Source organism: Mus musculus, chromosome 11 (genome assembly GCF_000001635.26).
Source record: "Mus musculus strain C57BL/6J chromosome 11, GRCm38.p6 C57BL/6J".
NCBI lineage: Eukaryota > Metazoa > Chordata > Mammalia > Rodentia > Muridae > Mus > Mus musculus.
In genome coordinates, this window is record NC_000077.6 from 22,964,937 (window position 1) to 22,985,030 (window position 20,094).

General features: G+C 44.1%; 2 protein-coding genes across 5 annotated transcripts in view; one reads left to right on the top strand and one right to left on the bottom strand.

Moving 5' to 3' along the window:
* The window catches only part of Commd1 (COMM domain containing 1), an 84,812-nt gene extending 65,209 nt beyond the window's left edge, over positions 1 to 19,603 (bottom strand). The window contains exons 1-3 of one of the 4 annotated variants that reach the window (XM_017314316.2): positions 16,572 to 16,818; positions 13,381 to 13,571; positions 8,964 to 9,166 (exon numbers count right to left, since the gene is read on the bottom strand). In XM_017314316.2, coding sequence (XP_017169805.1) covers positions 8,964 to 9,166; positions 13,381 to 13,571; positions 16,572 to 16,600 — 423 coding nt within the window. In that variant the 5' untranslated portion in view covers positions 16,601 to 16,818. Of the gene's footprint in view, positions 1 to 7,714; positions 7,931 to 8,963; positions 9,167 to 13,380; positions 13,572 to 16,571; positions 16,819 to 17,142 lie in introns of those variants that run through there. The other 3 variants (NM_144514.2, NM_001361661.1, XM_006514563.4) reach the window with 3 other exon arrangements.
* Positions 7,069 to 11,560, top strand: Zrsr1 (zinc finger (CCCH type), RNA binding motif and serine/arginine rich 1). The gene has a single exon (NM_011663.3). It carries the CDS (start codon positions 8,292 to 8,294, stop codon positions 9,576 to 9,578), a length of 1,287 nt encoding a protein of 428 aa, NP_035793.1. The 5' UTR covers positions 7,069 to 8,291; the 3' UTR covers positions 9,579 to 11,560.
* Positions 19,604 to 20,094: the final 491 nt, after the last annotated feature.

Consider the following 20,094-nt stretch of genomic DNA (forward strand, 5'->3'; position numbering starts at 1 on the left):
TTCTCTAGTACTGAAAAGAAAAAAAAAAAAAAAAAGGAGGGGGATTCTGATTGTTAATTTTAACAAGTAAGCTTAATGATTCATTTCTTCTTCAAACCTGTGCTATTGAAACAACTTATCATCACAGGGGAAAAGGGGCTCCAATGTACTACAAATGGATATGTATGTCCTACTCACATCCAAATTCCTAACTTGAGGATCTGGGGATCACCTGAGAGGTGATCAGTGTTAGAAGTTATGCAGACAGGAGCTTCCTGATGGTATTACAACTTTTACAAGTGTGTGTGTCTTTTCTACATCACACACAGAGAAATAAGTTCTACTGTTTAAGCCAAGCAGTCCATTGTTACAAAAGCAGGGGTAAACTCAGATATAGGAGAAACTAAAAGCAATTACAGCCTACCTCAATTAGACACAGATCTAAACTGACTAATCAGGCCAACACTTCTGCTAAGACTTCCAAACACAGCCATTTGTTTTTAAGTGAATTTGCCATCAAAGAGTAGAAATTCATAATAGGAGAGGAAGAAAAAGCAACGACAACAAGTAACAACAAGGGAGCTCATGATTTGGGGCTATGAAGATCAACTTCATCACTCAGGCTAAGCCTCTCACATGCAGCTCTGCTGTCCCCCGCCCCCAGCGGCACTCACATGCCTATCATGTTACTCACTGGAGACCTCAGTAAATTTATACTGACTCATCCTGATGCCTGTAGGCCACTCTACTTTTTAACTTTATTATTATCAATGTGGAGGAGGGGTGCATATGCCAGAGTTGATCTACGGAAGTCAGAAGACATCTTTTTTTTTTTTTAAAGATCTATTTATTTATTTCATTTATGTGAATACACTGTGGCTGTCTTCAGACATGCCACTAGAGGGCATCGGATCCCATTACAGATGGATGTGAGCCACCATGTGGTTGCTGGGAGTTGAACTCAGGACCTCTGGAAGAGCAGTCAGTGCTCTTAACGGCTGAACCATCTCTCCAGCCCCAGAAGACATCTTTTAAGAATTAGTCCTTCAGGGGAAGGGGAGATAGGATAGTGGGTTTCCGAAGGGGAGACCTGGAAAGGGGGAAACATTTGAAATGTAAATAAAGAAAATATCCAAGAAAAAAAAGCAAAACAAAATTAAAAAATGGAAAAAAAAAAAGAATTGGTCCTTTCTTTCCACCTTGCTGAGAAGGGTCTCTCTTGTTTCTGCTTTGTTGGATATTCCAGGCCAGCTGGTCCAGGGGTTCTAGGAGACAAGAGTCTCCATCTCCGTCTTGCTGTGGGAGCCCTGGTATTACAGATGCACACCAACACACTTTCTGGCCTTCTACATGGGTTTGGGGATAGAGCATAGGACATCAAGGCTTACACAGCAAGTACTTTTACCTGCTGAGCTTTCTCAGTACTTCTACCATTTTAATTTTTTAAAAAAGTCATTACAGAGAAGTGGAGAGGTGGCTCAGCAATTAAGAGTGCTTACTGCTCTTGAAGACCAGAGTTCAGTTCCCAGCAGTCACATCAGGCAGCTACCTGTTACTCCAGTTCAAGAACTCTGACCCCCGGTGGCCTTTATAGGCACCAGCACAAACATGGTACACACACTCTCTTACACACATAGTTAAATATAAATAAATAAACAAATAAACCCAAACACAGTACATTCTCTTACACATATAGTTAAATATAAATAAACCCTTTTTTAAAATCACTGTCTTAGTTAAGGTTTTACTGCTGTGAACAGACACCATGACCAAGGCAACTCTTATAAGGACAGTATTTAACTGGGGCTGGCTTACAGATTCAGAAGTTCAGCCCATTATCATCAAGGCGGAAGCATGGCAGCACCCAGGCAGGCATGGTTCAGGCAGAGATGAGAGTTCTACATCTTCATCTGAATGCTACTAGGAGAAGACTGGCTCCTAGTAGCCACGTGGTTAGGAGAAAGGTCTCATTGCCCACATTGATGTGGTGGTTTAAATAGGAATGAACCCCATAGATTCCTGTGTTTAAATGCTTGGCCCATAGAAAGTGGCACTATTAGGAGGTGTGGCCTTGCTCCAGTAGATTTGGCCTTGTTGGAGAAAGTGTGTCACTATGGAGGCAGGCTTTGAGGTGGAGCTACACCAGAGACACTCACAGTCTCCTTCTGCTACCTGTAGATCCAGACAAGTCAGCTCCTTCTCTAGCACCATGTCTGCCTGCATGCTGCCATGCTTCCTGTTATAACGATAATGAATAAAATCTCTGCACTGTAAGTCAATTATATGTTTTACTTTACAAGAGTTGCTATGGTCATGGTGTCTGTTCCCAGTGATGGAAATCCTAAATAAGACGGTCACTATGTGCCAGGTATGGCAGCAGACTCTTCATTCCAGCACAGGAGGTAACAGAGTCAGGAGGTTCTTTGTGAGTTTGAGGCCAGCCTGGTCTACATATTGAGCTTCAGAACAACCAGTACTAACACACACACACACACACACACACACACACACACACACAAAGTATATTTTTAAAAAATGAGAAATGGAGGTTATAAAAATAACTTTTATTCACCTGATATAATTGTCTCAGAGGCTTACTGTTGAATAATCTTATCCTTTTTAGTTCTTTCTGAACTCTGGCTGGCTAGTTCAACTCTGCCGTTCTGGCTAAAACTCCTCTCCAAGTTGACTGACTCAATCTGACTTCTCTCGGCTTCTAACTGAATTGCTCTGTCATCAAACTAACTCTGGCAATTTATTCTAATCTTCTAGCTCCTTCCTATTGTCTGGCTTCTGCTGCCTCTGCTGACCTACACTGACTGCATGAACTCAGGAACAAACTCAAGTCCACTGTGCTGCACTCACTGCACTGACCCCTGACGGACTCCTCTCCCTGCACTGCTCTTAAATAGCTTCTATTTCCCGTGCGTTCTCACAGGAGTTGGGAATATCCTATCTCTGACTCATTCCGTCAAATCTTTCTCTGATTCACCACTTTGCCTCTCAATTAGACATCACTTTCAAACACTAGTGCTGCTTCCTCTGCACACTAATCTTATGTGCATTGTTTGGGATTGAAGGTGTGGAGTGCATCTGCATTCTAGCCAGAGCACACAGAACTAGGTCTTTGGATGTTATCCCTTCCCAGAGCAGCCATGTTGCTGGATTAAAATTCTTCTACAGGAGGCAAAGAAAGTTGTAAAAAGGCTAATTTATATTTTTGCTTTCATCTTTATGTGCGTATTCATATTCACTGTCAGGATGCTCCCATATGTAGCCACTCCTTGAATATACAGGTACAAGGGGCAAGGAAATAGTCTGTCTCACTGATGTTCACAAAGTCCAGAGGTATACAATGATGTTGACTTGAATACATGGCTATATTTCATATAAACTAATAATAATTTGTTTTCTAAAATGCAAAATATGCTCTGGATAAAGAAAGGTAAATTTAAAGTCGTAAATGGTAATGGCAGGTTCTCTGTTAAGAAATAGTGTAGGGCTAGAGAAGATGGTTCAGCGTGTAAGAACGTGGCTGCTCTTACAAAGAACCAGGTTCAGATCCCAGCACCCACATGATGCCTCACAACCATCTAGATCCAAGGGAACTGAAGCTCTCTGTGGGTACCAGGCATGAATACGGTACACAGACATACATGCAGGCAAAGTACTCATACACACATAGTAATAAAAATGACTTTTTAAAGCTAGGCCATGGTGGCACACACCTTTGAGTACAACACTTGGGAGGCAGAGGCAGGAGGATCACTATGAGTTCCAGGTCAGCCAGGGCTGCACAGAGAAACAAAAACCTGAGAGAAAGAGGGGTGTGGGTGTGTGTGTGGGGGGGGGGGGATTTTACATAGAAACCCTGTCTCAAAAAAACATAGATAGATAGATCAATAGATAGGTAGGTAGATAGATAGATAGGCAGGCAGTCGTATAAATAAGCAAGCCCAGGCTGCAGTCTAGGATGACTTTCATCTTCCAATCCTCCTCCTCCTTCCTCCCCAGTTCTAGGACTGCAGCCGTGTACAAGCACTGTGCCTGGCTATGCAAAATTCTGTGGAATTTGTTTTGTTTTGTTTTTTTAATGAAAGAATTAGTTGAAACAATTTCTTTTTCTAATTTTTAAATTTGTTTATTTCATGTGTATGAATGTTTTGCCTCAATTGGAGACCAGAAAGACCTCTGATCCCCTAAAACTGCAGTAACACTGGGTTGTGAGTCACCATTTGTGTGCTGGGAATCAACCCTGGCTCTTCTAGAAGAGCAACAAGCACTTTTCTTTTCCTTTCTGTTTTTCTGTTTTTGTAGACCAGGCTGGCTTTGAACTCAGAGATCCGCCTGCCTCTGCCTCTCAAGTGCTGGGATTAAAGGCGTGCACCACCACCGTCTGGCTCCCACTCTTTTTAATTTTATAATTAAAAATTCTACTATATTAATTTATCCATCTGTATGTGACATGTACTTGTCATCCATGCATTTGTAAAGCTTGTGCCGCCACTGCCAGCCTGCAAAAAGAGCTCCTAACCACTAAGACATCTCGCCAGACCCATTGAAACAAATTTTTTATTAAAAATAATTTTAATTTCAAAATGCCAAGCCAAATGTTTAGATGTTTTTATACACAAAATTATTACTGTTGAATAGCCAGCAAAAGTATTTTCTGCCTCGAACATTCCAGAATAAGGAAACATTTAGACATCTTTATGCAGTCCTGCAGCTATTAGCAAACCAATATTCTACTGCCGCCTACAGTAGAAAAATAAAATTACAGCTAAAACCTAAACGTACGCCCATATTTTACCTCAGGACTGTGTCATGCCAAGAGACTCGTGCAAGATAGTTGCTGCAAGTTCACATCCTACCTGGGCTACCCGTGGAGTCCCAGGCCAATCTATATTAAAGACTGAGACTGTATCCCAAGTAATTAACTCACAGGTTTTTTTTTGTTTGTTTGTTTGTTTGTTTTTAGAGACACAGTTTCTCTGTATAGCCTGGCTGTTCGGACACTTTTACAGACCATACTGGCCTCAAACTCAGAGATCTGCCTACCTCTGCCTCCTGAGTGCTGGGATTAAAGGTGTTCACCACCACTGCCTGGATTTGTTTAATTTTCTTGTGTGTGGGGGGGTACTCTTTAAATCTATTTTTACTAATGTTTAATTACATTATCCAAACCATATTGTAAGAGTAAAATCTTTCTCTATAAGAGGGACCCAGACCTTAACACAACTGACTCCATGATGGAAGTGCCATTCAGGCCATAAAACTCAGCACACAGACAGCACCACCTGCCAAAAATTAAAACAAAGATTTAATCAGTTAAAGCCCATAAGCTATGGGAAAGATTCTAAATGAACTGACCTTGCTTCTGACTAGTTCTGCTTCTGGCTAGATGTTCTTGTTAACTGAAATATGTCAACCTAGGATATGGTTTTGGTGCTTAAAAGGTCACCCTGAGAAAGGCTCAGTGTTGCACTGCAGTCCCAAACACACAGTGTAGTACCAGCAGCCTAATAAAGATTTTCTAGCTGAGTGACAGCATTGTAGCCCTTTAATCCCGGCACTCAGGAAGCAGTGTAATCAGTATAGTATTTTTTTAAAAGTCTTTACACATGTAAAAATAGCTTAGTCAGGACCTCCACTACAGCCAACACTGTGTCTGATACCCAGAACCCAGCAACTTCACACACTCAAGAGAACCTGATACAGGTATAAACCCCATGATGCGGACTGCTCTGCATATCTGGAGTGATACCTCCTAGATGAACCCTGTGGCTGGACAGTCTCCCCAGGATCCTGACCCTCAAATCAGAGACTTCTGTAAGACTGGACCTGACCTCCAGCTAAGATACATCACACAGGTGAGCACCTTGGGGATAAAGACTTAGGACCATATTTAGAAATTTAAAGTGTGAACCTTGTATGATGACCCTCAGCATAAAATATAACTTTTGCTATACACAGGTATCTACCTTCTTTCTTGTGACACAGAGGCAGGCAGAGCTTTCTTCTTAGTTAGGGTTTTACTGCTGTGAATAGACACCATGACCAAGGCAAGTCTTATAAAGGACAACATTTAACTAGGGCTGGCTTACAGATTCAGAGGTTCAGTCCATTACCATCAAGGCAGGAACACGGTAGCACACAGGCATGGTGCAGGAAGAGCTGAGAGTCTGACATCTTCATCTGAAAGCTGCTAGAAGACTAGCTTCCAGGCATCTAGGATGTGGGTCTTAAAGCCAATGACACACTTACTCCAGCAAGGCCACAGCTTCTAACAGTGCCACTCCCTATACAAACCATCACATTCTACTCCCTGGCCCCTATAGGCTTGTGCAAGCATAAGAGCCTATGGGGATCATACCTAAACATAGCATGATGCAAGGCCAGTCTAGTCTACAGAGCAAGTTCCAGGACAGCCACAGCTACACAGTAAAACCCTTGTCTCTGAAAAAACAAACAAACAAACAAACAAAAATAAAAGATTTTTTTCTTGGCTTAAACACTTGTCTGAGCAGTCTTCTCTGGTGAATACCCCACAAAACTACATTACAGAACAAATGAAAGGAATGTGTTTGCAAAAAACAAAACACATTCAATTTTTTATTCCCTTGGTTTTTCGAGACAGGGTTTCTCTGTGTAGCCCTGGCTGTCCTGGAACTCACACTGTAGACCAGGCTGGCCTCGAACTCAGAAATCCGCCTGCCTTTGCCTCCCGAGTGCTGGGATTAAAGGCGTGCGACACCACACCAGGCCCACATTCAATATTTAAAAAACAAAACAACAACAAAACCAAAACCCCTTACTTTCCACAAGAGTGAGGAGCTGAAGCCAGAAAAACGGTTTACCTGGTAAAGCCCTTGACAAACAAATATAAGAACTTAATTTCTATTCCCAGCACCCACATAAACAAGCCCGGGAAGGTGAGCTGCCAGCACCGGCATGGAGGGGTGCCCTGCAGTGAGACAAGCCTGCCCCGGCTCAGGGCTGAGCATTCTTACTGCAGGAGCACTCCCACTGCAGGGGGCGGAGACAAAAAAAGCAGTAAATCGTACTGCGCAGGCCTGCCTTTCCCGGAGTAAAGACGTAACTGCAGATTACAGGGTAACTGCGCAGATCAGACATACTGCGGATAACTGCAGATACCTGGATGACTGCGCAGGCGGACCGTACTGCAGATAACCACCCGCAACTGCGCAGGCCGGTCGGTAAGGCAGATAACCACTGTTCCAGCTGTACCATGGATAACCGGGTAACTACGTAGGCTGATCATACTACGGATAACCAGGTAACTGCGCAGGCCGGCCATGCCACGGAGGCTGGCCTTAAAGCGGATAACCGGGTAACTGCACAGGCCAGCTGTGCCATGCATAACCAGTAACTGCATAGGCTGGCCGTACCACAGATAACCACGGATACCTGGGTAACTGCGCAGGCAGGCCGTACTGCGGATAGCCAGGTAACTGCGCAGGCTGGCTGTACCACGGATAATCGCGGATAATTGGTAACTGCGGCCGCCCCACAGATAATTGGGTAACTGCGCAGGCAGGCCATACCACGGATAACTGGATAGACGGATAACTGCGCAAGCCGGCCATACCGGCCCGGCCGGGTAACTGCATGGGCAGGCCTATGTACTGCGGATAAACGGATAACCGGGTGACTGCCCAGGCAGGCCGTACTGCGGATAACTGGATAATCGGGTAACTGCGCAGACCATCCGTACCTCCGAAAACTGGGTAACTGCGCAGGCCTACCACGGATAAGTGGGTAACTGCGTGGGATAACTGGATAATCGGGTCACTGCGCAGGCAGGCTGTGCCACGGATAACCGGACAACCGGGTAACTGCACGGATAGGCTTTATCACGGGTAACTGGATAACCGGGTAATTGCGCAGGCTGGCAGTACCACGGATAACCGGATAACTGCGCAGGCAGGCCTACGTACTGCGGATAACCGAGTGACTGCGCAGGTAGGCGGTACAGCCCACATTCCAACGCAAACACTGGCCTTCGACTGCGCATGCGCACATTCAACTACTGGTTGCTGCATTGCGCAAACACGCCGGTGACTCAGCTGGTTCAAGCTTTCTAGGCTGGTGGAAAGGAAAGTCAACTGGGCTGAATGGTGCCACCCTGAAGTTGCTGTCCAGGAAGGTAACGAACATTAAACAGCAGAACAACTTAGCAGCGGGCGACATTTTCAATCCACAGCGTGAGAAAAAGAGATTATCGCGAGATCCGGGAAGAGCCCCCCCCCCCCCCCCCCCCCCCCCCCCCCCCCCCCCCGCTCTGCGGTAAAATGGCATCACGGCAGACCGCGATTCCTGAGAAACTCAGCCGAAAACAATACAAGGCGGCAATGAAGAAGGAGAAACGCAAGAAACGTCGGCAGAAAATGGCTCGGCTGAGAGCTCTGGAAGCCCCACCAGAGGAGGACGATGATGTTTCTGCTAACGAAGAACTTGCAGAGCGATTACTGGAGATAGAGCGGCAAAGATTACATGAAGAGTGGCTGCTGAGGGAGGAGAAGGCGCAAGAAGAATTCAGAATAAAGAAGAAAAAGGAAGAGGCCGCTAGAAAACAGAAGGAAGAACAGGAGAGACAAATAAAGGCCGAGTGGGAAGAACAACAGAAAAAACAGAGAGAGGAGGAGGAGCAGAAGCTACAGGAGAAGAGAGAGAGGGAGGAAGCGGTGCAGAAAATGCTGGACCAGGCTGAAAATGAGCGCATTTGGCAGAACCCGGAACCACCCAAGGATTTAAGGCTGGAGAAATATCGACCCAGTTGTCCCTTCTACAATAAAACGGGAGCGTGCAGATTTGGTAACAGATGTTCACGGAAACACGACTTTCCCACGTCAAGTCCCACCCTTCTTGTGAAGAGTATGTTTACAACGTTTGGAATGGAGCAGTGCAGAAGGGATGACTATGACTCAGACGCAAACCTGGAGTACAGTGAGGAGGAGACCTACCAGCAGTTCTTGGATTTCTACCATGACGTGCTGCCGGAGTTCAAGAACGTGGGAAAGGTGATTCAGTTCAAAGTAAGCTGCAACCTGGAACCTCATCTGCGGGGCAATGTGTATGTTCAGTACCAGTCGGAAGAAGAATGCCAAGCAGCCCTCTCTCTCTTTAATGGAAGATGGTACGCAGGACGACAGCTCCAGTGTGAATTCTGTCCAGTGACCCGGTGGAAGGTTGCAATTTGTGGTTTATTCGAAATGCAAAAGTGTCCAAAAGGAAAGCACTGCAACTTCCTTCATGTGTTCAGAAATCCCAACAACGAATTTAGAGAAGCTAACAGAGACATCTACATGTCTCCTCCGGCTTGGACTGGCTCCTCTGGTAAAAACTCAGACAGGAGGGAAAGGAAGGACCATCATGAGGAATACTATAGCAAGTCAAGAAGCTACCACTCTGGTTCATACCACTCCTCCAAGAGAAACAGGGAGTCCGAGAGGAAGAGTCCTCACAGGTGGAAGAAATCTCACAAACAGACAACGAAGAGTCATGAGAGGCACAGTTCAAGAAGAGGAAGAGAAGAGGACAGCAGTCCAGGTCCACAAAGCCAGAGCCACAGAACCTGAGCCCAGCTAAGGCAGCACCACTTGGACCCAAGACTGATATCAGGCTTGGCAAGGGAGTTCATTTTACAAATGAACAAAACTTCATTACAGAATAAAAACCTAACACAGTATCCTTCAGATTCCCCAAAATATTCAAAACGAAACTGATTACAAAGGAAAGGCATGGTGACTCCATCTAATTCCCAACCAAGTTACAAAACCTTGTGGCTTTAAGAAACAGAAACAGGTATTCAGTATTTCTTTGTCTGTTATAATGCTTATAATGCTGTTATAATGCTTAGTATCATGTTATTGATGTTATTTTCCATACAGTTTAAGCTGGCTTCCCATGTTGTTTTCCTGTAATAACTTTACATTGTGATGCTTTGTCATTAATATATTTATTAACATCGTTTTTATATTGTCTGAATCTGTTTTACAAAGAACACATAAGAGTACAGAAACACTAATGCTCCTTGTTTTTATAGAAAGGCTCTCACTATGTATCCCTGGCTGGCTTGGAACTTGCTATATAGACTAACTAGGCTGGCCTTGGATTCACAAAGATTTGCCCATATCAGCTCCTGGGGTCACAGAAATATACCACCTCCCAAATCCAATGGTCAGATTTTTTTTAAAGCCTTCTCTGTGTGTGTGTGTGTGTGTGTCTGCACAAATGCTGTAACCCCTGAACCATCTTTCTAGCTCATAATGATATTTTCTTAATCATAGGTCTCATAGTCTTGAGAACAAATTAGTGAAAATTTTAGGTTCTCTACTAAGTAACCAACTTAATATAATTTACACATATTATTTCCAAATACAACATTGTAAATTTAAGAATAAATGTTTGAGGTAAGAGAGTTATCTTTATGTAAATGTTCAGATTTTAAATACTATAGGCTCTTAATATCAAACATCTGTCACAGCTACTGTTACTATTTTGCCAACAGCTGCTAAAGATAGGAAGCAAATGAATGAACATGTTACCATGTTTTGGCAAAGCAGTATTTATCAAATCATGAACAATGAGGAGTGTAACTGAGCTGCAGAGCACTTGCCAGTATGCTCATCTCATGCCTGTGGGTCTAATGACCCCCAGTAACAGCAAACAATGAAAACAGTAAGGGTGCGAATACAGTGAGGGGCAGAATGGGAGCCCCAGGCCACATCAGTCCTGCAGCCAGAATGCCTGACTTGGACTTGGAGTATCAGATTTTCTCCACACTGGAATTGTACTTTTACATTGCCCAAGCTAGCTCTAAACTGTCTCAGCTTCCCAATAGCTAGGACACAGGCATATGCCACTGTGCCCAACTATGCTGACCTTTTCAATGCAACTGGCACATTTAAGCACTACCCATTCATTCAAATGTTCTACAGATCTTTACCAAGTGCCTATCGCATGCCAGAAATAAGTATTAAGGGTAGGGGGAAAAAAAAAGTTTGCCTTTTTTACAAATGAACAAGCTAGTAAGAACAGTATAAAAACTCAGGTAATATTATTAATTCTTCAAAGCAAATTATAAATGTGAGCAGAAAGAATTATATAAAAATTAGACAGTGTGCTGTGACTGGTGGTACATACCTTTAATCCCAGCACTTGGGAGGATCTCTGTAAATTTGTGGCCAGTCTGATCTCATAGTGAGTTCCAGGCACATAGTGACACTATATTTTTAAAAACCAATTAATAGAAGCTGGAGAGATGGCTCAGTGGTTAAGAGCACTAGCTACATATACCATAACTACTTTGTTAATTTTACAGCTCCTTGGGCAGTACCCAGAAATCAAAACTAGAGTGGGGGACAGCAAGATAGTTCATCGGATAAAGGTGCAAGTGCCAAGCCTGAAGATGCGGGTTTGATCCTTGGAACCTACATGGTAGAAGGAAAACATTGACTCCTATAATTCCAACATCCACGTGTGCACCATGGTGTACTAGTGTGAATGAATGGGTTGCTTCATATAGCCATAAGCAGATTAAATGTTTGCGCTTTTGTGATTAACAGGTAATAGAGTACTAATGTCCCAAACAAGGAAAGTGGAGGACTCCGTTGTACATAGAAAAGAGCATTCAGTACAAATGTCAGGGAAACAGACATAACATTTGGGAACAACGTGAAAGTCAGGTTCCTGAAACACCCTGCACAACAAATAGCCAGGTAGTTGGCAATAAGAGAACTGGTACCTGGGCTCAGGCTTGGGTTTAGCTCAGCATCATAACCTTACCTAGCAAGCACTAGATCCTGGGTTTGCTCCACAGCACATCAAAACCAGGGGCCTGTTAATGAGAATACCCACTGTATTCTCTAGGAATTCCACATCTCCTCACGTTCTGTCTTCATCCTTTGTAGCTCCCTTTTCCATTTTTATGCAGAACATGATTTTCTAGGTGACAACACACAGTCTACTACCATCCACGTGTAAGTGTGTAGCCTGCTTCAAAGCAGGAGTGCTGGGGGACTAAAGGAAGAAGTGCTTCACTTTTGCTTGCCTGATCACAAGCATTCCTTACTACCTCCCTGGTTCACCATTTTTTTAGTGTGTTTATGTGTGTATGCATGCACACATTCACTTGTGTGACTGCAGGAGCATGTTTGTGTCAGTGTACATCCACAAGTCAGAACAACCTCTGGTGTTTGTCCTTATCCTCAACTTAATTTGAGATGGCGTTTCTTTGTTGTCTTTCCACTGTGTATGCCAGGCTAACTGGCCCTAAGCTTCTAGAATTTTCCTATCTTCACCTCCCATGTCCTCATAGGAGTGTGTGCAAATTGCAGAGACACTACATGATCAATTTTTGTTTTAAGACTTTTTTTTTTTTTAAGATTTATTTTACGGGGCTGGAGAGATGGCTCAGCGCTTAAGAGTACTGGCTGCTCTTCCAGAAGTCCTGCGTTCAGTTCCCAGCAACCACATGGTGGCTCACAACCATCTGTAATGGGATCTGGTACCCTCTCCTGGTGTGTATTAAGAGTACTCATATACATAAAATAAATAAGTCTTTTTAAAAAGACTTATGTATGAGTATTTTGCCTGTATGTGCTCCTTGTGTGTACCTGGTGCCCGAGGAAGCCGGAAGAGGGTGGTATGCTGTACTTTCCTGGAACTGATAGCACAGCTGGTTGTGAACCATTTGTGTGCTGAGAACCAAATCTAGATCTTCTGTAACAATTAGTGCTCTTAGCTACTGAACCATCTTTCCAGCCCCTACACATCCAGTTTTTATGTGGGTTTTAGGGATTCAAACTCAGCGCTTTGCACTTGAGCAACAATCACTTTTACCTACCAAGTTATCTACCCAACCCTATTTATCCCTTGAACATGGTCTACATTTTCACTACCCCACATCTGCCATTTACATTGACTACCACATAAAGCTGCCCCTTATCAACATCTAGAATAATCACTTTGTTCAAAATCGGCAAAGCACCTTCAAGAAGCCTACCTGAGGCTGGAGGGTTGGGGGAGAGGAACTGGTGGTGGTGGTGGTAGTGAAAGCCTTTAATCTCAACACTCAACAGGCAGAAACAAACATTTCTATAAATTCAAGGTCAGCTTGGTCTACACAATGAAACCCTGTATAAAAAAGGGGTGGGGAGGGGCAACATGGAGTCTGGCAGGATAGAGATGGTTCTCTTATGACTACTGTTGTCACATCTTATCCATGACTCAGTCTGTAAGACACTGCAGTGGTGGGAACAGAGGAGTGGGAAAGACTACTTCCAGAGCCTGGCTGACAAAAACGACAGCTTCATTTCAACAAGGAAGACACTCCTGCTACATTCTCTGTTCCACCTCCTGAAGGGGCCAAGATCTTACCTGGCTCCAGTCCCCGGGGTCCTCCACACTCTGGTATGATGCAAGCACCCAACATGGGAGACACCTCCATGATGCCAGTAGCAGCCCCTCCTCCTGGGGTGATGCCTGTGGGACCTGTTCCTCCAATGAGGCCACCCATGAGAGACACATCCCCTTGGTGTCCAGGCCTCCAGTGATGAGATGGCACTGACCTGGCATGGCATGGCACAGGCAGGCAGACAGGTAAGAACAGGGGATCATCAGTTCCCTGCTTTTCTGTTTCAGACCATGGGGCTACACCGGAGTATTTTATAGTGGTATGACAAGCAAACTTCTCCCCATATCTAGCGTAGGGAAGAGTTTTGGCTAGGAGTAGAGAGACTTTTTTTTAAAGTAGTTTCATTTGTATCATGAACTGTGAAAATAAAATGAGTAGATTTTAGTTTAAAGGAAAAAAAATCTGGCAGAAAGAATGCCTTCTGTCCACAGTTTCTTCTGCTTGTAAATACTATGACACCCTTACATCATATATCTATGTATGTTCCCTTTTATTAAAGATGGATGGGCTAATGAGATGGCTCAGCAGGAAAGGACACTGCTGCCAAGCCTGACCATCTGGACTTGACTCCCCCCAAACCACCTGGTATTACAGACCATTAATCCCAGCACTTAGGAGACAGACGCAGTGGATCCTGTGAGTTCCAGGCCAGCCAAGATTACATAATGAGACCCTGTCTCAGAAACAAAAGCAATTCCATACAGTGGAAGAAGAGAAGGGATTCAGTGTGATCCTCTGACCTATGCACACAATAAATATATGTAATAAAACTTAAATAATAGGCATTCTCCACTTAAAAATCATTTTCACTTTATGTTTTTATAAGAACTAGAGACATCTGGGGCTCAAGAGATATTTCAGTGGCTAAGAGCATGCACTGGTCTCTCAGAGGACCTGAGTTCTGACCCTAGCAACCCACATCAGGCTACTCACAACTACCTGTAGCTCCAGTTCCAGGGAATCCACCACCTCTAGCCACTACAGGAACCTGCATTCACATGCACAGGCACACATAAATACATACAATTCAAGATGCCCTGTCTGCCCTCCAGGGTGTTGGCACATCTGGCTACCCTGACACTACTTTACCACAAGTGACTCCTCCCATTGCATGAGGCAATTCCAGTCAATTTCTGTGAAGTAATTGCATTTTTTTTCTCGTATTCAAATATTGTAAGAAAAATTAGGTAGTGGTGTTGCCTTTGATCTCAGCATTGGGAGCCACAGGCAGGTGGATCTTCAAGGCCAGCCTGATCTATAGTGTAAGCTCCAGGATAGCCAGGGCTACATACAGACCTGTCTTGAGAACATGATAAAATAAATGTAATAAATAAAAGAATAAGGATTTTTAGTAGCAAGTTAAAATTTAACAGGAACTTTAAATAGTGTGGTTTTAGGCTGTTTAGACAGTTGAAACTACACAGTGAAACACTGTCTTGAAAACCAACAAAAAAGTAGACACATTAAATTTGCCGCCTCATCTGTGTGCGCTTGGATGTAAGAGATCAACAGCAAGCGTCCTCAGTGGTACTCCCACTTACATGTAAATGGGTACATGTGCTGTGGGGGCAAGAAGTTGAATTCAGGCATCCTGCTTTACCACTCTCCAGCTTTTTCTTTAAAAAAAAAAAAAAAAAGTGATTGTGTAGGCCAGGGGATAAGTTGCCACAGTTAATTCTCTCTTTCTCCCATGTGGGTTCCAGGGACTTCGATTGTCAAGCTTAACAGCAAGTGGCTTCACCTGCTAAGCTCTCGCTGGCCCGCAACCCTATTTTTAAATTCTAGCACAAGGTCTCACGGAACCCAGAGCTCACTAATTGGCTAGGCTGGCCGACTGGCCAGTGAAGTCTAAACATCTGCCTTTTTCCACCTCACAAATGCCGGGTTCCAAACATGCCTGTCATTTATCTGAGAACCGGGATCCAACTCAGGGCTTCCTACTCTCACGGCAAGCGTTTTCCTAGGGAGTTGCCTCCCTCACCATCCACTTCACCTTTTAAAGGTGTATTGATTTTTATTTTATGTGTATGAGTGGCCTGCCTGCATATATATAAGTGCACTGTATGAGTAGCTGAGGCCATGAAGACCAGAAGGTGCTAGATCTAGAACTGGAGTGACAGACTAGAGTAAGCTGCCACATGGCTTGTAATCAGAATTAATACAGTGGTCATTAGCCACATATGGCCACTTTAACCATTTCGAATGTGGCTAGTTGCAACTAAAATGTTTTAAATGTAAAATGCACATCATATTTTAAAGACTTTGTGAAGGAGCTGGAGAGATGGCTCAGCAGTTAAGTGTACTGGCCATTCTTTCAGAGAATTCAGATTCAATTCCCAGCATCCCCATGACAGATCACCACTGTCTGTAACGCCAGCATCAGAAGTTCCAACACATTCAGAGATACACATGCAGGCAAAACTTCAATACACAGAAAATAAAGACTTTGTGAAAACAATACATTGAATAGTAATTACATAAATGATAGATACCTTGAATACACTTTAGTTATAACAGCTTACCCAAGGGGAAAAAAAAAAAAAAGTCACAGGAACCAGCTGCCAGCTGGGCAGATAGCTCAATTAGGGCCTGGTTCTGATTCTCCAGCACCCATGAAAAGGCTGGGCATGGTCCCCTATTTCTGTAACCCAAGCTCTGGGAGAGCAAATACAAGCAGATCTCTTGAGTTCTTGGCTGCTCTAGCCAGTCAGTGAGACTGGATTCCAGGTACAGTGAGAGAGAGACTCTGTCTGGAAAGATAGGTAGAGAGTGATAGTGCAAGGTATCCCCCCACACGCCACCCCCCACACAGAGTGAGATAGTGCAAGGTACCCCACCCCATGCCACCCACACACACAGAGGTCACAGCAGGAGATGGTGGTAGCTGCTTGAAATTCTAACACTTGGGAAGTGGAAGGTGGATCAACTACACGTGAGTTCAAGGCTAGTCTGGGCTACAAGAGATCCTATCTCAAACCCCAGGTGGAATGGGGGACTGGAGAGACTGCTTAGAAGAGCCCTAATAATGCTCTTGAGGAAGACCCGGGTTTCCAGCACCCATGTGGTGGCCTATAACCGTTCCAACCACCAGTGCACATGCAGGCACCGCACCCATACACATAAAATAAAAATAAATCTTTTTAGTTAATTTCACCTGTTATGTTGCCCTCTAATAGTTTTCATGAGACAGTCTGATGTATACTTCGTTCCATTTGGAAATCATAGAGTCGACTGCTTTAATGGTGTTTACTCCAGTTAATCAATCCTTTATCTCACCAACCACCTCATGCTAACGCTCCCCAACTTCCACAACCCAGGAAAGCTGGCAAGCACGCTCTCGCTCTCTTTAAACAAGGGTCTCACCACATTGCCCTGACTGCCCTGGAACTCTGTGCAACAGGCTGGCCTCGAACTCACACAACTCTCTGCCAGCCTCTGCCTCTCCAAGTGCACAGATTAAAGGAGTGCACTACAACGCCCGGTGCAACATCAAAGTCCGAGGCGAAAAAAACTCGAAACTTATCTATACTACAGACACAGAAAGTCTTGAGGGAGAGAAAAAAAAATCAATGTTTTCACCGTTATGTGTCCCTAAAACAAGGGCGCAACAGAGCGACCTCCACGGCTCAGGAGGGTCGCTGAGCGCCCAAAGACAGCAGCACCCGAGGCTGGGGGCGGGCCTGAGGCTGCGAGGAGGGCAGGGCTGCTCGGCGGAACCACCGTACCTTGAGAAGTCCTCTCATCTTCGCCAGGAAGGGGCGGAACTCCTCCGGTGGCACTTCCGGATAGAGTTGGCTGTGCAGCAGCTCCTCCGTGACACCCGAGTGTCCGTGAAAGGCGTTCTGCGCTAGGCCGCTCAGCAGCCCGCTCAGGGACTTGCCACCCTCCAGATCGCCCGCCATGGCTAAGGAGGGCCTGCCGCCCAGCGGCTGAGCTCCGGTCCGCTACGGGGGCCGAGAAGGGCCATAAAAGCTGGCAAAGGCAGCCACGGAACGCGATGCCGGGTTCCTCCACTAGTCGATATAAACAGTTCTCTCGTTTGCTCTGCCACACACATCCACTACTTCCACCACAGCCAAATCCACTCAGTTTCCTTTAGAGTCACTGTGTTTTTGTTGTTTCCTTCTTCACTCCGATGTGCAAATGCGCACTCAAAGGAACGATCGCTGGCTGGAGATACCTAACTGTAACTCCGTAAGAATGCCACCTTAATTCTTCGATGGCTGTATCTCATTCTACAGCTTGCAATTAAATGAGCAGTGCCTACTACTCAGTTCTAAGCTCTATAATCTTTTCCCCACGCCCCCCAAATGTAGCTACTTCATGAGGACATGATCTCTTTGCTTGCATTAATTCCTTTGTGTATACCCGTACGTTGTCTTTCTAGCCATTATCAGTAGTCTGGTCTCCATTTCTATAACCACTATTTTTCAAAGCCTTATTTTCATTCTTAAAGTGGAATCGCATTAGTAAATACTTATCTACATAATTACCCAAAAAAAAACCCTTACTTATATTCAGCTATAATAAGCGTGTAGCATGATACTATAATATAGGTGAACCTTTAAAATGTGCTAAATGAGGGCTGGACAGATTCAATGGTTAAGAATGTATACTATTCCTGTAGCGGACCAAAGTTCAGTTTCCAGCACTCGCTTTAGGCGACTTACAACCTCCTGTAACTCCAACCTCAGAAATTGAAAGCTTCCACCAGCAATGTACTCATGTGCACAGACAGGCCTACATAATTAAAAAGAAAAAAAGAAAAAAAATGCGTGAAACGAATGAAGCCAGACATGAAAGACAACTGGACAATCTTATTTACTGCTAAATTAAGCAAATCCATACAAAAATCCAGTTGTCAAGGACTGAAGGAGGGAAGAATAGGAAATGACATAATGGGTACAAAGTCTGTTTTCAGATGATGAAAATGCCTATGAGCAGCCACTGGTGATAACTACACGGCTTTGTCCTTTACCAAAGCACAGTGAATTGTATACACTAAAAGACAGTTTTGCAATATGTAAATTAGCTCCCAATTGGAAAAATTAGTATAAGCTAATTGTAATTTAAAATAAAAACCCGGGCATAGTGGCACACACCTTTAATCCCTGCACTCAGGAGGCAGAGGCAGGCAGTTTTCTGAGTTCGAGGCCAGCCTGGTCTACAAGGTGAGTTCCAGGACAGCCAGGGCTATACAGAGAAACCCTGTCTCAAAAAGACCAAAATAAATAAATAAAAATAGCATACTGGGTTTTAATCCCTGAACTTGGGAGGCAGAGGCATTCTCTGAGTGTGAGGCCAGCCTGGATTACACAGAGAAACCTTGTCTTGAAAAACCAAAAAAAAAAAAAAAAAAAATTAAAATAAAGGAAAATGGTATAATAGACTATGAACTGCAGTGTGTTTAAGCACAGCTATGTCACTGGTGAGGAGGCATGCAAGGCAGCCAAATGCCTCCATCTTTTTTTAAGGAGATGTGTTTGGAACTGTGGCTCCATAAAAGATGTGGATTTGAGGTTTGGGGAGAGGTTGTTCTGTATAGCTAGCTGCATCAGCAAGTCAGGCTCTGTCTCTGGAGTCCTGTTTATGCCCTCCAAACATCACGTGTCCTCCATGTGTCTCACCTAGAGCACAGCTCTTGCCTCAGCACACACACCCAATCAGCTCACAAACTATAGTACACCACTAAAAGTTTTTTGGTACCTTTCTCTCTATGGCATTCCGACAAATGTAGCTCAACTATATAATATAAGGCAGACCAATGTATGTGTATTGTTAGTAAATAATCTTTTATCGTGTGTCTTTTCATGTGTTTGTTTATGTAAAACATCCCCTCTCCTGTGTCTGCTTCAGCTAAACATTCCTTCACATGTTTGTTCCAGCAAAGCACCACCCAGCTGACTTTCCAAAGAACCCTTAAGTTTTTACTTTAGTTGTGTTTTGAGAGGATTAGACACAAGGCTATGTGTGTTCTAGGCAGGTGTTCTACCACTAAGCAACATCTCCAGCTCCAGTGAATTTGCTTTAATTTTTAAATATCCATATGAAAGACCAGAGATTCATTTCATATATAACTCATACTGTGTTGAGGACTTGAGTACACAAACAGTGGCTATTTTTAAAAATTGTTTTAATTAGGTCTAAAATGTCGATATAAACCTTATTGATCGGGGCTAACAAGATGGCTCAGCAGGTAAGAGCACTGACTGCCCTTCCAAAGGTCCTGAGTTCAAATCCCAGCAACCACATGGTGGCTCACAACCACCGGTAATGAGATCTGACGCCCTCTTCTGGTGCGTCTGAAGTCAGCTACAGTGTACTTATGTATAATAATAAATAAATCTTGAAAAAAACCTTATTAATCCAGGTATGGTGGCACATGTCTTTATCCCATCCTTCAGGAGGTAGAAATAGGCAGTTGTAAATTTGAAGACAGGCTGGGCTACATAGGGAGCTCCAGGCCAGGCAGAGGTTTATTATATACTGGCCTCTTTGCACTCCTAGGCACATGAGATTCTGTCTCAAAAAACAAAACAAGCAAGCAAACGAACAAAAAAACCTAAAAATCTACGTATGTGTATGTGGAGGGGGAGTGGGTGTCTCTAAAAACACCTTAGCCAGCAAAGCATCAATCGCTTGAGGCAAGAAGGAAACCCCACTGACTACACCTCGGG